This window comes from Lissotriton helveticus, chromosome 4_1 (genome assembly GCF_964261635.1).
Source record: "Lissotriton helveticus chromosome 4_1, aLisHel1.1, whole genome shotgun sequence".
In the NCBI taxonomy this organism is placed as follows: Eukaryota; Metazoa; Chordata; class Amphibia; order Caudata; family Salamandridae; genus Lissotriton; species Lissotriton helveticus.
Genome location: NC_136063.1, coordinates 212,336,744 through 212,354,188, shown reverse-complemented (window position 1 = coordinate 212,354,188; position 17,445 = coordinate 212,336,744). Strand labels below are relative to the sequence as shown.

Here is a 17,445-nt window from a genome sequence, read left to right as displayed (position 1 = left end):
TTACTTTTATTTACGAAGTTAATTTTATTTAATGGTCAATTATTAATTAATTAACAAATGTAATTAATTTACATATTTAATTAGTTATTATTAAATTACTCCCCACCCTATCCCCCTATAAACTCACAACCCACTACAGAAATTAATTTACTAATTATTATTTATTTATTCTTTAAATATTTATAATTACCAATTATATTTTAATTATTTACAAAATAATAATTAATTAACAATTATTATTAATTTACATATTTAATTAATTAAATTTAAATTACTTCCCACCCTATTCCCCTATAAACCCACAACCCGCTACAGAAAATATTTTACGAAAATATAATTATTGATCAATTAATCAATTATTATTAATTACCAATTATATTTTAATTAATTAACAATTAATAATTAATTAACAATTACTATTATATTACAGATTCAATTAATTATATTAAAATTACTTCCCACCCTATTCCCCTATAAACCCACAACCCGCTACAGAAAATATTTTACGAAAATATAATTATTGATCAATTAATCAATTATTATTAATTACCAATTATATTTTAATTAATTAACAATTAATAATTAATTAACAATTACTATTATATTACAGATTTAATTAATTATATTTAAATTACTTCCCACCCTATTCCTCTATAAACCCACAACCCGCTACCGAAAATATTTTACTAAAATATAGTTATTGATCAATTAATCAATTATTATTAATTACCAATTATATTTTAATTAATTAACAATTAATAATTAATTAACAATTACTATTATATTACAGATTCAATTAATTATATTAAAATTACTTCCCACCCTATTCCCCTATAAACCCACAACCCGCTACAGAAAATATTTTACGAAAATATAATTATTGATCAATTAATCAATTATTATTAATTACCAATTATATTTTAATTAATTAACAATTAATAATTAATTAACAATTACTATTATATTACAGATTTAATTAATTATATTTAAATTACTTCCCACCCTATTCCCCTATAAACCCACAACCCGCTACAGAATAATATTACACAAAAAATAAAAAATATTATTAACTTACCTTAAATTCGATATTTTTGTTGTCTATATTATGTCTAGTCGATATTATGTCCATTCTATATTTTTGATTCGATATTATGTCCATTTTAGTCGATATTTTTGTTGTCTATATTATGTCTAGTCGATATTATGTCCATTCTATATTTTTTACTCGATATTCTGTCCAGTCGAAAAAAACAACTCGATATTATGACTGCACACCCCTTCATTCCCTGGTGGAGGTTGGATTTGGCAGTGCGGGGGTCCTTGGTGACCACTGCAGTAAACCACATACATTTTGTCTAAAGAGATCATGGCAGGATAAAGAGGCTTGAGATTGTCAATGCTGATGTGAGTGTATAGAATGTAGCTGATGAGGGAACTTCATGGCAGCTACTCATGCGCTGGTGACCTGTGTAGTGTTTTAATAATGTCAAAGCAGCAAAAGGATGCACTGAGTCAAAAAAATGTCACGTCTGCATCCCATTAGTTTTCTGAAACCCACCAAGATGGTTTTTGAATTCTGGAAAAAGGCCAAGGTTCTGCAAAATGATCTTTTAGTGCGAATTAGAATTTCGTGAAGTTTCTTCGTTCTAGTAGGCAAAGCTCTCTCGGAAGTGGTTGTAGGGGTCTCCACCCCACTGCCGTAGTTCATGATACTTTTCATAGTAGCTCACCAATCAAAAAGTATCTGCTCATCCCATGTACCCTCAAGCATCAGGGAGTAACTTTGTCCCAACACTAGATCCTAGCTCACACAACACTTTAGGAAAATTCCTAGATATCTCTTCGGCGTGGGGTTATCTATGAATATTCATCTTGGACAATTTAGACGAGTTGTTCTCACGTAACTATTCACCGTTGCTAAAAAAGGTTGAGTCCCTTTGAGAACGCTGGAATTTATTACCCTTGTCCATAATGGGCCGAGCAGCACTGATACGTATGTCGATCCTACCTCTTTTTAATTTCCTATTTAATGCAGCACCCTGTGTTATTCAGGCCTCCTTTTTTAAAAAGATAGATTCCCTAATATCTTCATTCCTTTGGGCCAAAAAAGCTTCTAGACTCGCACTTAGCACTTTATATCTTCCATTTGAACAAGGAGGGTTATCCCTCCCAAACATAAGGGAATACTATTTTGTGTCTTTTGCACACCATAGTTTTAGATTTTCTTTTTAGACACGAATGAGGCAGACAATTTTTTATGATGAAGATGTTGACAGAGGTAAAGATAATCGATCCAATTAGAGTTACTAAGGATCCCAAAAAAATCCGCTACAAGTCCCTTCAATGGATTTTTAGACAGAAAACCCAGTTTTTGAAATCCCACTCTATTCCTAGGATAAGTAATACAACTGATTTAAACAACTTTAACCTAGGAGAAGAGGGATGCATGGACAGAAAAACGACAAACCTTTGGAAAGAAAACGGTTTTGTTAAAATAGATGACTTCCTGGCTGGTAACAGGTGGAAGACATGGGATCAAATTGTCAGCCAGGTGAGCCATTCTCATTCCTTTCTGAAATGGTCCTTTTTTATCTTGAATCCAATACTCTGAGAGCTGGATATAGGAAATCTCTATTTTAAGGAAAATATATCCACAGCACTGAATAATAAAACTCAAAAAAAGCTGAGTATTTGGATTAAAATATTAAAAGAGGACAAGAAACAGGAATCCTTGATTAAGATTACTGAGAGGTGGAAAAAAGGGAGGATATTGAAATCAATCAACACATTTGGGATAAAATAAACAAATTTAATAAAACAATTTTTCACGGCGCTAATTTTAAACGCATGCAATTTTATAATAAATGGTTGATCTACAGAACTCCCTCTTATCTCCACAATATTTTTCCTCTAGTTGCCGATAAATGTTTTCGATGTGAGGAAAAAGGGACCTGGAAACACATTGCCTGGGAATGTCCTAAAATCCAACCGCTATGGAGGGAAATTGAAAAATATCTCTCCTCTGACCTTAAAGCTCCTATAATATTCGATGATCTAGTCACGGTTCTTGGTTGCTCATCGATCAACACCAAACATGACGAATTTCTTTTCATAGCTTCTTTAATAGCTAAATCACTCATATTGCAGTTTTGGGAAACCAACCAAGTACCGACCTTTCAGGCATGGAAGGCTAAATTAATATGAACACAGGGCAGGGAAAGAAAATATGCGTTTAGATCAGGGGCTCTTAAAAAATATGAAAAGTTTTGGAGTGTTTTTGAATTGTAAAAGATACCTTCATAATCATTAGTCTGCCTATATGCACTTTTAAGCACTTCTGCACATTACAATTATTTTTTACAGTTCATAATTATGACATGGACACTATATCGCTGATTACTTATGTATAACCACATGCCATGTATTGTACCAAAGTCTTTTACAAATGTATTCTGTAATGCTGATCTTGTTTTTATGAACTCTCAATAAAAATAATAATTAAAAAAAAAACAACACTTTAGGAAAATGAAATGTTTGGAGGAAGCACTCAGTCTACAGATAGGGACACCACTCCCACTTGTTGCAGAGGCCCGTGGTCCTGTCAGGGGACCCCACAATCTTGGTAGGGCTCCTGCAATGAGAAACTGAAATGCAGAGGTCCCAGAACAAGTTCAGGCTCCCCGCCACAACTGCGGGGCCTCCGCCACGAGTGCAGAGGCCCTTTTTGAATCAGCCCCTGTTTTCCTCCTTAAGATGAGTACCTCACAGCAAAGGGAATTTCACAGAGTCACTAAGGGTCAATATCCAAGATTCTTGCAAACCCACACCAAAGGGTGGGACTTTTCCTACTGTACTCCTTTGTAAACAGGTCTGTCTCTTTCCAGAGCAAAGGAATTCCAAATCCTTCCACTCACATCACTGGGACGATGTTCCACAGGAAAGATAGGCAGGGTGCCTTGGAAGTTGAACAGGAGCAGATGATGGAAAGACACTTCCCCTTTATGGAAGTGGGATTGGTACAGAAAACACTTCCCACTAACACTTCAGCAACACCATTTGTATAAGATAAGTGTAGGTCTTTTTGACCTAAAAGGTATTATTATAGCCTTAGAGCCCACGTAGCTCTACCGGCCATTAAAGGCCTGCTACAGCATTAAAGGCCCAAGCCAAAGGTGAGAGTAGGGAGCAGGCCTTTAATGGTCGGTATAGCCAGCTACGGTGTGCTCTAAGGCTGTTCGAAATTTCCGCCCCTAGAGGGCAGAATATCTAATTTGTAAAACAAAGGCTTCACGGGCCACTAGGGGGTTGATATCCCCTCTGGCTCCATATTGTCATATTCACAGCAACATCTGTGGCATCTACCAGCCACTAGAAGCCTGGAGCACTCCACTCTCTTCAATGGAGTGCCCAACAAACTGTCTTCTGTTTTCAGGTTTGATCATTTCAAACCTCTGAATGTAAACATTGTTGTCACCACCTGGCAGGTCTATTTAAGTAATACTACTATGACAAGTTATGTTTTTATGTTAGATGGAGCTGATGCGTCAGCCTGTCAGACCTTTGTGTGGTCATTCAGACGGCACTGGCTGTGGGGGAAATTATGCTACTTTGACAAATATATAGCTTACAAATGGGTAAGACGGTTGTCATAAAGTAGTATTTAATTCAGAATCTTGCCCCACTCATTGGCAGCCTAATGACCTGCCACACAGAAGGCCACTCCCATTGAAAATAAGGCTGCAGCAAGGAGAAAGGAGCACCATTTTTATCACCTGGTTAATGTCTGTTCAACAGGTCTCAGACAAATCCAACAGTTGAATGTTTGAGGTCCAAGAAATACAAATTAATAAAAGTCCCACTAGAGATAATGAGAATTTCAAATAGCTAGAAATTAAGTTTTAAGATAGTTTTGTCCTTTAAATTAAATCAGTGTCTACCCACTCTATTCAGTGCAGTGCCCAGACAATTATATTTCACCTTCCACTCCCCAGTTACCTTTAAAAAGCCAGTTGCAGTTTTGGTCCCTATCAGTACTCTTGTTAATGTAATATTTTCCTTGTAAATTCATACATATCAGATTGCATATCAGTTTAGTATAAAACTGCATTGACCTGCATTGTTATTTTCTTGAGGGTCATTAAATTCGTTCAACAAGTAGATGAGCAGCTTGGAGGCATTTTGAAGCCATTGTCCAGGATGTGCGAGTTGTCTGAACATGATTTTGGTGTGTTATGTTATGGCGGTGACTGTTATAAACCCCCGGGCTAAAGAGAATGATCACATCAACATATTAGCATGACAATCTTGGATACAAGCAAGACTAAACTCCAATGGAACAGCATGAGACGCTGGAGCTGAGGCTATGAAACATGTATTGTGAATTCCTAATCACTAGATCATCTGTGAAAAGAGTATAACCTCCTCGTCTGTTTTCCTGGTTGCAGTCATTATGCATGAGGGGGCATATTTACTATTCCAACACCAGTCCCCGTTGACACCAGGGAAGGTGTTGGATAGTAAATTAAAAGTATTCCCTATCCTTGAGCGCCCCCCAGAGTCATGCGTTGTAATAGAATGCGATTTAAAAACCGCGTTGTAATAGCACTGCCTGCTAAAAGTTGCGTCGTAAACGACGTTCGCCGTCCTCATTGTCAGATAAGTGAATTATTCGAATTTCTCTCATTGTGACTAACAAAATATATAATATAAGCAAACTTGAACTCACCCGTAAACCCTGTATACCCGGAAGTCCAACTTTTCCTTCTGGACCTTCAGGACCCTAATTGGAGAAGATAATACAGCATGACATAATTAATCGAGTCCGCAGTCATATTTTTGGAAACTACAACTTCGATTTTGAGCAAGGCGATTCTTTAGGGGAAAAATGACATTTAATACTTTGGATAATATTGAGCAGACCTAGCGTTAAAAATACATTTGTGAGATTTGGGGCCGAATTACTGAAGTTATATCACAGTTTAAATTAATTCTATAAAGTATTATTTAAGGGCAGCCCGGGCTGGATGAAATGAAGACAACTTGCCTACTTGAAAAGATAAAACACAACAGGTGAGAGATTGATATACATAAGCTAAAAAGTTTAAATGAGTCAATAAAAAATGTATGATCATCAAAATATGCATCTATTCGCTTCAGAGCAGATCAATATACAATAAGAGTCACCTTTCTTAACTAGAATCCGATTCTAGCTTACCTCTTGTGGGTTCAAGAATAAATAAAGCATGTACAACACTGATGTGTTCTAGAGAAGTGATGGTTTCATCGACCTTCAGAATGCAGGTTTTTCCGATACTGGACTGTCTTTGAAAAGGAGAAATGTCCCTGACTTGACTTCTCTTCGGCACTTTGCCCCTCTCTGATTTTCAGAATGGCATTTTGCCAGAAACATTACTTGCCAATAGCCCCTCCCCCACCCCTATGCTGCCACAGGTTAACAGTTTGTTGAGAAACATCCATAATTCAGAGGCGGAATGAAACCATGTAACTGTGAATAGCTAAGGAGTTTGACTGTCATACTATTCAGAGCAATATTCTATACTATGTAAATATTAATGTGTCCATCATTTGGTAAAACGGTGGTTTGTCATTCTTTCTTTTCAAACTTGATTTGTGTATTTCAGTGTCTGTCCTGCTAGTTCCAGTTGTGCTGTTGACACTTGGATCGTTTCTCTCTTATACTCTACTCCCAGATGCACAATCGATCTGTATTCTTTTCTGTCACAAACCCATTATCTTTAGCACTTTTAACAGTATCTATCTGATCTGAAACAAAAAATGACCAAAAAAAACAGCATCTCTTTCCTCAATCTGGACTTGTTCCGTTTGTGTAACTCTCTTGTTGAGGGTGTTATTTCTGTCTGCTTCTCCTCAGTTTTCAACGGTGTGTTTCTTCCAATGGTGAATGGTTTTGTGGGTACAAGCCGTTTGGGCCAAAATAAATTAAATGTATTACCTGAGTATTGGAGAGCTGTGCAGCAAGGTGTTAATGTTTCAGACAGCAAGACATTATAAGGTGAGACGGCATCAATATATGAAGTGCTTGGATTCTGGAATGGCAAGTGACTTTAGAATTGAGGTCCAATTGGCAAAGTCATTAATGAGTGTGTGAGCCAAACTTCCTCTTTTATGAGTGAAAATGTAGGTAGAAATAGATTCGAACAAAGGTGTGTGTGTGGATAAATCTACTCTGAGGTAGTGTTGCACGGCTGGAATGTCCTGAGAGTTTGTGGCCATGTGTGGATATTCATAATTTCCCCTCTAAATTTCGTTTTCATTCTGAAAGAGGTTGCAAAAGTATTCCTGACAAGGGCAGGAGTGAAAACTAGACCTACATGTGCAGATTTACTCCTTTGTTGAATGATCAGACAGAGAGTTTTCTGAAAGGGCGTAGTGTCAGCATGATCTCAATGTCTCTAGGGAAGGAGTTAAGTTGACAGACTGCATTGGCAGGAAATTATTTAGTTTTGGCATTTATTACCTTGGTGAAAGGGATTTTGGTATAAGGGCATTACTTCTGCAAGTTGTGAGAGACTGGACAGTGTTTGCGAGTCTGTTTAGCAGGCACAGCCCGTGACGGGCGTGTGCCACTGGGCGGTGACGTGGGGCGGGGGATGGGGAGGGTGGGGGGGTTGTAAAATGCGAGAAACAGAAGATTTCAGGTAAGTACCACAAAAAAAAAGAATTTTGTTGCGCACCCTGCATCACATTAGGCGATGCAGCAAGCACAACTAAATTCATTTTTTTTTTTGAGTACTTACCTGACATCTTCAGTTTCCCGCATTTTACAACCCCCCACCCTGCCCCTCCCCCGCCCCACATCACCGCCCCATGGTACGCCCGTCACGGGCCGTTCCTGCTGTTTAATATGTCTCATGTTCTAAAGTGTATATATTTGGATCAATAACTAGCAGGTTCAAAGTAGCTCTGTTTTTAGAAGGGAGGCAGTAGATACCTTAGAAGAAAACTGTGAGGTGGTAAGGTCTTAGAGGAAACCTGTGAGGTGGAAAGGTCTTAAAGAAAAACTGTGAGGTGGTAAGGTCTTAGAGGAAAGCTATGAGCTGTGTGTTGGTAGAGTCTTAGAGGAAAGCTGTAAAGTGGTAAGATCTTAGAGGAAAGTTGTGAGGCAGTAAGGTCTTAGAAGAAAGCTGTGAGGTGGTAAGGTCTTAGAGGAACGCTATGAGGTGCTAAGGTCTTAGAGGAAAGCTGTGAGGTGGTAAGGTCTTAAAGGAAAGTGTGAGGTGGTAAGGTCTTAGAGGAAAGCTATGAGGTGGCTAAGGTCTTAGAGGAACACTGTGAGGTGGTAAGGTCGTAAAGGAAAGCTGTGAGGTGGTAAGGTCTTAAAAGAAATTATGAGCTGTGTGGTGGTCAGGTCTTGGAGGAAAGGTGTGAGCTGGTAAGGCATTATCGGAAAGGTCTGATGTAATAAGGACTTAGAGGAAAGTTGTGAGATGGTAAGGTCCTAGAGGAAAGGTGTGAGGTGGTAGGAAGGTCTTAGTGGAAAGCTGTGAGGTGGTAAGGTCTTAGAGGAAAGGTGGGTAAACAACCTTTACAACGCAACTTTTACCACGCAGTGCCTTTACAATGCAACTTTTACAACGCAAACCATTACAACGCATTGCGATGGGGGGCGCTCTAGGATAGGGAATAGGTTTAATGTACTATCCAAAACCTTCCCTACTATCCACGGGGACTGGAGTTGGAATAGTAAATTAAACAATTCACTATCCAGCGCCTAAAAGCACTATGCGTTGTAATGGTATGCGTTGTAAAAACCGCGTTGTAAAAGTATGCGATGTAAAAGGATGCGTTGTAATGTCATACATCTGGAAAGGTGTGAGCTATGCAGTGTTAAATTCTTAGAGGAAGGCTGTGAGGTGGTAAGGTCTGAGAGGAAAGTATTAGAGGAAAGCTGTAAAGTGGTAAGTTATTATAGGAAAACTGTGAGGTGGTAATGTTTTTCTGTGCCTGCAAAAAACCTTGCAGTTTCACTAAAGCAGCTCCACTGAAGTTAACAATGGTTTGGGGAGGGGCCCAGCATCCATATTGGAGAGGAATAGTGACTTGTTTGCCTATGCATAGGCCTCTCTCTGAACCAAAACAGAGTCACTTGGCCACTCACAAAAGACACACCTTCCATTTAGTATCGTAAACTTAATTTCACCATTAACCAGGACAGTGGTGGAGTGAGTTCCAAACAATTTAAGTTGATGAGTTAATGGCAGTGTCTGGTCATCAAAGTGTAATGTCAAAAAGTTGAAGTTATTCACTGTACTATAGTCATGGATGGGATTTGATCAACCCCAATCAGTACAGTTTGAGTGGTTTTGGTAGGGGCCTTACCATCTAAAGTCTCGGTAAGGCTTTTCAAGCCATAATATTAGATGTATCCTGTTATGGTCTTGCATAAAAATATCTCTGTGTGATGTACACTTGGGTGCATGTCTCTGTAATTTGCCTCAAACCTGAGTCCAAGGAATAATGTTCATTTGTAGATCAGTACTGGAATGGTGACCCCTGAAACCTGTAACTCAGGGATGTCTTGGTCCAAGCAAAAAACATGTGGTTAAGGTTGTTCCGATTCATCCGATGTGGCCTATGTCTGGCATGGCTACAGGCACAAATGGCAATCTGATCAGTAAAATAATTTGTTTCACTCAGATTCATGGCCAGATAAATGGGATGAAGTAGTTTGAACTTGATGTGTGGTGTAAAGAACACCACTGAAGAGAACTGATGGCTGGAGTGATATTGCCAGTCTTGCAATGAAGCTGCCTTCTGCTTGCATGATGGTATTAGGAAAGTTGTGGATGGCGGCCAGAAGATCAGCTTTGATTTAAGGGTAGATGGCTTAGTGCTGTCACAGGAGGTTATTGTTGATGCCCACATAAATTTTGGCAACAGTTGGATGTGACATGGTGATCAGGAAAGGGAAAGCTAGAGTGTAACCCTTTGTCCACCGCAAACAAGTGGAGTGATGGGGAGATCATGGACAATATCCTAATTTTAATACCATCGTGATAGGCGCTCCCAGGCAAGGAGGCTAATCAAAGAGCGGTGGGTTGCATTTAATATCACTTGGCGGGAAACATCCTTTACAACGCAACTTTTACAATGCACTACCATTACGACGCAACTATTACAATGCAAGCCATTACAACGACTTGCGCTGGAGGGCGCTCTAGGATAGGGAATAGTTTAATTACTATCCAACACCTTCCCTACTATCCACGGGGACTGGAGTTGGAATAGTAAATTAAACTATTCACTATCCAGCGCCCCCCAAAGCAAGTCGTTGTAACGACTTGCGTTGTAAAAGTTGCGTCGTAATGGCATGTGTTGTAAAAGCATGCGTTGTAATGTCATACATCCTCACTTGGCATTAGGATCTGAGTTTTCCATTGAATGAGAGGTAGCTCTATTTCATCCAAAAGAAAATGCTGCCTAAATATGCTGTAATGGGTGTCCTGTCTGCTGACCTGTTTTCTAATAGGAAGTAGTTTAAAGTGTTGTCAAGCAAGATTTGGAGGGTCAACTAATGCCACTCAATGGTATTTGCTACCGAGCACACATAGTTGTTGAAATGCAGCCCCTGTAACACTCTATAGAGAACTTGTAATTGGCACAATCTGGACTAGCTGTCTGCAGTTGGTGAGGAAAGAACATGTCCAATATAAGGCAGACTCTGCTACTCCAGTCAGTTTCCTGAGTCTCCCTCACAACATATTGCGGCCCGCCAGGGTCTCATAGGCTGCTGAGAGGTCAAAGAGTTTGAGGGTTAATGTGTTATTTGCATTCAATCAGCTTGAGCTCTTCTCTAATATTAGCTGAAGCAGTCTGCTCGGGGGTTTTCTAACACAATATGTGATAACAGGTGGTGGGAGTGGGTTAGTCAATGTTTTACTGCAATGAAGCATACTTCAGTTTCATTCTTAGTGTCAGCCATAATCCTGATATAGTAGTTATATTTTGCTCTGCAGATGGAGAATATGTTGGCAGATCATGCACTTTTGAGAGCATTTGTTTGAGCGCATGAATGACTTTGCCAGGTTTTGTTTAGTTTTTATATCAGGCGTTCAATGACAAAGCGGCATCCATGCTAAGGGTATAAGTGAGGTACATATATCACTGGGCAAAAATGGAAACAAAGTTCAGGAGAAGCCTTAGACATAGTTCAAGCTCAAAGTAGCCTTTACAGATCAAACAAAAGGGTCTGAAAGTGAAGGGCAAAAGGTGGAAGGTCTATGAGTTTCTCACTGTACATCATGCAATATCAGCTGTAAAGGAATCATCTGGTCCTGTATTAAAGTTTGTTTTGATGTGCTTGTATTTTATTTTTGGGAGAACCGTAAGCGCCACAATGCAACGAAAGATGAAGTGCGAATGAGGTACTGAATGCAAACAAGATACAATCTAGTAAGGAAGGGAATGATTATGTACTGGGATGGGTAGATGGTACAGAATGTGTGATGAGGAGGGAAGGGGGCGACATGACAGGCAGTCACATGAGGAATTCTAGCAAGAAAAGAGCTTATTTGATAAGGGGGAAGAAAATAGAGAATATTAAAAGAAGAAATTGGTCCTTATGCATATTCAAACAGGGGCCGTATTACAGAAGGTGCCCCGGGGTTTACCACAGGCGTTTGCACCCACTTTGCGTGCCCCTGGGGCACCTTGGTATTTTAGGAGGGTGTGCAGACGCTTGTGCGTCCCCTTCTGTAATACCAATAGCCCTGGCACACCTAAAGCGCCAGCGATACCTTCAGAGGGTGTTCCCTCATTTGCATAGGGGTGTGCCCTATGAAAATGAGGGAATTCCTTTGACTCTGCACCCGTGCCATATTTAGACGCCAGCAGAGTCAAAGAAGCCCTTAGGAGGTGCACTGTCTGTGTGCCCCCTGAGAGCAACCCTCGGCAGGGGTGAAGGGGGTCCCATGGACCCCCCAGATATCCCCTTGCAGGCGAGTGCAGTCAGTGACTACACCGGCCTGCAAGGGGATCTCTAATCCCTTAGCAGCTGCTCCGTGTTTTCACATGAATGCGCTGCTCCTAGGGCAGCGCGAGCTAGCGCCTCCCCTGGAGGCAGCGCATACCCCAAAATGGGACACCCGGCACAAACAATGATAATGTGTAATATGGACCCAGATGGCATAGTTGAGAATTCACCCCAATGTCACTGGGCAATTCCTTTAAATTCTATAGCTTTTTAGCTCCAAACGTAATATGCTTGCAAGTGTGCATGTGCCCCTTCACATTAGCCCTGCCCCTTCACAAGGTTTGGCGAGTACCTGCACTTCTTTTGTCTGATTCGAAAGACTGCATTTTCGGGTGGGGGGAACAGTCATTACATCGCAGCCTTTACCCTGCATGCCATTACAACACAAGCGCTACAACACATATGGTGTAACAACGCATGATGATCGAAAGGCAATTTTTTACAATGCATAGGCCTTTACAACGCATGCCTTTCCAACGAATTTCGTTGTAAAGGCATGAATGGTAAAGGGAAATCAAATGTAAGTATTAGGTAAGTATGGGTTTTAGGGTGATATGGGTAATTTTAGGGTTTAGGGTGGGTATGGGTTTTGGGGTGGCAAGGGTAATTTTAGGGTTTAGGATGGGTATGGGTTTTGGGGTGGCAAAGTTAATTTTATGGTTTAGGGTGGGTAGGTGTTTTGGGTTGGCATGGGTAATTTAAGGGTGGGTAGGGGATGGGGGCTGTTGGATTTATACATGGTTTTATATATTTCAACAGACATCATTGTGCGAGGAATATATAAAAACATATATAAAAGTAAAGACATTTGTTTTGTTTTACATGTATTTTCATGCATTACCATGCATGCCATTACTAAGAAATTATAAGTATTTTACAGCGAAATATTCAGCTATAATGTACACATAAATTCAACTCACAACTTTAACCACACATATGCTTTTACAAAACATGATTTTACATCAAAATTCGTTGTAAAAGCATGCGCTGTAAAGGAATATGTGTGGTTAAAGTTTGCGTTGTAATGGTAACGCGTTGTAAAAACACTTGAGTTGTTACAACCGCGTTGAAAAGGCATGCGATGTAATGGCATGCGTTGTGGAGACATACAACCTTGGGGTGGTAATACTGCTCCCATGTGGGGGGTGGATGAAAGAGTAGGCAGCTGCTGACATCATCAGGATCCCATCACTAAACCGACTTGCTTCATGGGAGCCATCATATATAGGATCCGAAGGAAAGTGCCCAGTGCCCTGACCTACAAGGAAGGCCAGGCGAAACATGTGGGCACATGATCTGTGTCCGCAGTCCTGACCTCTACCCCAGCTCCCAATGACCTTGAGGCCTTTTGCCCTTAAAAATGCTCCAGTCACAGGCTTGTGATTGTGAATCCAGTCTGTAATGTATACAACATGTAGACTACATATGAGTCTAAATGACATCAACACAAATTAGTAAATAGTTACATCTTACACACATTAGGGAACACAAGTTGGTTCGCCAGACGACTGTCAATCAAGCGTTCCACGTCTCTGTATAGGATGAGTATAAATGTATCGATAGGTTCTTGGTTTTGAAAAGCCAATCCAATCCCATGGTTTGACGATCAATAATACTTACTGGAATCCCTGGCCGTCCAATGGGGCCTTGAGTCCCTCTGGGCCCAGGTGCTCCCTGGAAGAAATAACATCTCTGTCATTTATAACATCTCTGTTTATTTACACTGTAAAGCACACATCTGTATTCGTAATTATGTAGTAGGTCATTCAAACTTTGACATAGCAAAGAGCCAAACATTTCGAAAGAAGACACAACCTGTTTGTACTTTATTTTCATTTCATTCAAGGATGGTGATTATTTTAGTTCGGGGACTTCTATACAGCAGAGGATATTGGTGCAGGACCACCCACCATAGCGCTGGTTGGGTTTTATATCTAGCATTGCTCATTAGACAACACACTGGGTTAGTTGTTTGGACAACACATCATGGATACTTTTTTCCAACATCTTTATAATTTTAATAGATTCTATACAAATCACAAGATAAATAATGTTACATCAAATCCCCATGAGAGGGTTTCAGTGAATGCATCAAACTCTGGTACTCCATGTGCAGACCTCGAGGTTTGTTCCTAGATTCTGAATCAGTACACATGTCACAGGTCTTTCTGTATTCATTTCATTGAATCAATTCTTAGCACTCTCTATCTCGGGCCAGTGGATCTATAGCGATCCGAGATCTGGTGTCTCTACCAGCATGTCCATTATGTCTTCCCACCAGAACAATTCTTCTACTGTTTTGTCATTCTTCTGACAGTTCTCATATTGGGCTCTTCAGCCATATGCAAATTGACACCTAAGCCCATTCTAATCATATCTAATGCCCATAATTATTAATTGGGGGGCCCGGGGGTGAAGTCAATGGATGCCTATTCGGTGCTTCGCTGGTAGTATTCCCAAAGTTGCAAATCTGTGCCATGTTTTATGTTTCTCAAGCTTGGGAATTATGCTTAGTAAATATTGGTTAGATGAGAGTTCTAAGTTGATGGTTGTTAAAGGGTACAATTGCGCCACAATCATTACCAAATTTACAGCCACCATTCTGCGTGACCATGTCATATGCATAAGCACGACTTCTGTCTTGCTCTTTCTTGGGCAGGAGGAAGGCATCCTAGACACATTTCTTATAATATTTAATAAGGTTGAGTGTGTATGATGTAAGAAATTAAAGTGGACCAGGTTAAATTTTGTGATATTTGATACCTCTCTTATTTCAGAACAAACCCTCTTCCACTGAACGTCCGTGATAGGTTCACGAATACCCTCCTCCCACTGCTGTCTCACCTTCAAGGGGAATTTTTATTCTATCCAGTTTCAGAGCCTTATGCAGCAATAAGACCTGCCTGCATCTCTGCCGAAGGCCCAAGAGTCCCTCCAGTGCTGGGACACCCACGCCGTATAGGTGCCATATCTCTCTGGCTGTCCTTGTCAACCTTGTGTACTAAAGGAGCCAGACACCTTTTACCCCATTGGTCTCCTGCGCCTCAACAAGGAGATAAAGGACTCACCCAGTTATGTCTCCAATAGTGTTACAGTCTCCCCCTCCATCTGGAAACAGAACAACGATGACTTATCCTCCTAAGGGATTGTAGCCACCATGACTCCAGATCCCTCATAAAGAGGTCGATTGAGGACACTCCCAACCTGCTTCCAAAGCAGATCCAGTTTCACAAATGACATACAGATCGTGAGATGGTATATCGCCCCACCCCATAATGAGCTAGCTAAAGGTCTAATTCCCTACAGATTCATTTGGTAATCGATTCTTCCAGTTTCCATGCCCTGTGCACCATTTAACATCATAAGAAAGTGGGTCACTGCGTAATGAAGTTCCACATTAGGAAGTTCAAGACGCTCGTCATCCCAGTCCATTTTCAGTATGTTCAGTTTGAGCTTATTTCTTTTCCCTGCCCAGACCATTGATATCAAGAGCCTAGCTAGGTTCATAAAAGTCTCCATAGGAATGGGGCACATAGCGCTCTGCAATAGATATATAAAAGCATTGAGGAAGAGACAACATCTTAGCTGGGACAATGCTGCCCATAATCGAGAGCAAAAGTGTATACCAAAATTGTATAGATTATATGATCCTTTGAGGTACTCTGCACATATTCTATAAGTACTGCTAATTAGTGTTGTAGGCCTCTTGGATCCCTGAATATCTGAACGTCTTGTTTCCCATTGAAGCCCCAAGTTCTGGAAGCTGTTTGGAACTTTTTTGACTAGTTTTATTTACTGCTTTTGACTGGCATTAGGGAATAATATTGCTTTGTCCCACTTAGCTCGCAGACATGGACCAAACCCAATCTATCAATTCCTTAAAGGAGTCTGGGAACCACTCTATGAGCCTGTCTGACAAGACCAAGTTATCATCAGCATAGATGTGTCATTGATTCTTCAAAAGTACAAAATACTTTTTACTTAGGATCAGCTCCTATTTATTTGGCTCTCAGGTAGTTTACTTGCTTTGCCATTGCTAGGATTCTCAAAATTCATGCCTCAGTTGTGCATCTAGAGACTACATTAGCTTTCCGATCTCTCATCGCTCAAGTCCCTCTTTTTGACAGAGCTTTATACAGTCCATAGATTTTGCTTTTGTGCTCCATAGTTTAAAACCCACTGCTTTAGGTAAGCTAGCAAACACTTTTTAATATATTCAGCTAAACCTCACGACTACATGAAGAGGGAAATGATAGGAGCTAGGACCACTTTAGATTTTAACCACAATTTTTCCCTCCTCCAAAAGGGAAGCACATTTTCATGCTCCCTTCCGCATTCAGTAGCAGTAGTAAAAACTGTATTCGATTTGTCTTGAAAATCACAACAATGTGCATATAAAAATGCTTACAATACATAACATAAAAATTCTTCACACTGCCCAATCTCCAATGTAAATATTAAAAAGCTAATACATACAGCAAAGCAGCGGATGGTAATCTAAATGGTCACAACGTTAAAAACAGATTCAAATGAAAAGTGTAGGCTCCCAAATGAATAAAAGAAGGCTAGAACAGGCAATCACCTCCCATTGATAACCCAGATCAAAAACGAGTCAGATATAAACAGATGGTGGACTTCCGCATACAGCATTGCACATTTGAGGGCCCTGAATTGACAAGGCCGAACGCCCTTGGGTTTGCATGTGCATGGTCCTGAGGTTAACACCTTGAGTTTGAGACACATCAGCAGGAAACATGACTGCTGTATCTTTAAAGTGCTGAATGTGTTCCTGTTTACCAAGAACTATCATATATCATGGGAGTCAAGCAAAATGATGGTCAATTATTGAGTTGCACTGCTTGGTCTTTTCTCCAACGTGCATTTAATGGCTATCAGTAAATTTACACTGTGTTGACTACTGTGCTCTGCATTCTCAGAAGCAATGTTTGTGCTGTTTTTCTCCGTTAACCAGATCACATCTAATCTGATGCACTTTATAGTGAATTTTGAAAATGTAAAATAAAATTGTATGCCTTTGGATGTCTAAGGAATTCAAAACCACTTTTATTCTGTATCCATTTAAAACTGTAGGTCACTTCTCTCTTGCTTAGCAATGTTTATTTATCAGAGATATTTTGTTGTACCAACGTGGGTAGAGTGACTTTGACAATGTTAAATGTACAATTGTGTAGCTTTAGAGAAATCTTCTGGAAGAGGTTTTTTGGAGGTACCTACAGCAGAATTTAGTTAAGGAACATTAAACAGAGTGCTGAAGATTGGATTTCAGGTCAACAGAGTAGAAATCTGGGAAACAAATTTAGAAGTATGCTGCATCTGGGATTTTTATATTATATTTCAAGTAGGAAGGTGAACACATGGTAAAGCATGTTCAATGCCATATTTTAAATGTAACGTTTGCGTCTTATAGAAGC

General features: G+C 39.9%; 1 protein-coding gene across 1 annotated transcript in view; it reads right to left on the bottom strand.

Moving 5' to 3' along the window:
- COL22A1 (collagen type XXII alpha 1 chain) overlaps window positions 1-17,445 on the bottom strand; it is a 1,057,215-nt gene that overhangs the window by 270,480 nt on the left and 769,290 nt on the right. Inside the window, exons 22-23 of the mRNA XM_078686128.1 lie at window positions 13,634-13,687; window positions 5,726-5,779 (exon numbers count right to left, since the gene is read on the bottom strand). Coding sequence (XP_078542254.1) covers window positions 5,726-5,779; window positions 13,634-13,687 — 108 coding nt within the window. The remainder of the gene's footprint in view (window positions 1-5,725; window positions 5,780-13,633; window positions 13,688-17,445) is intronic.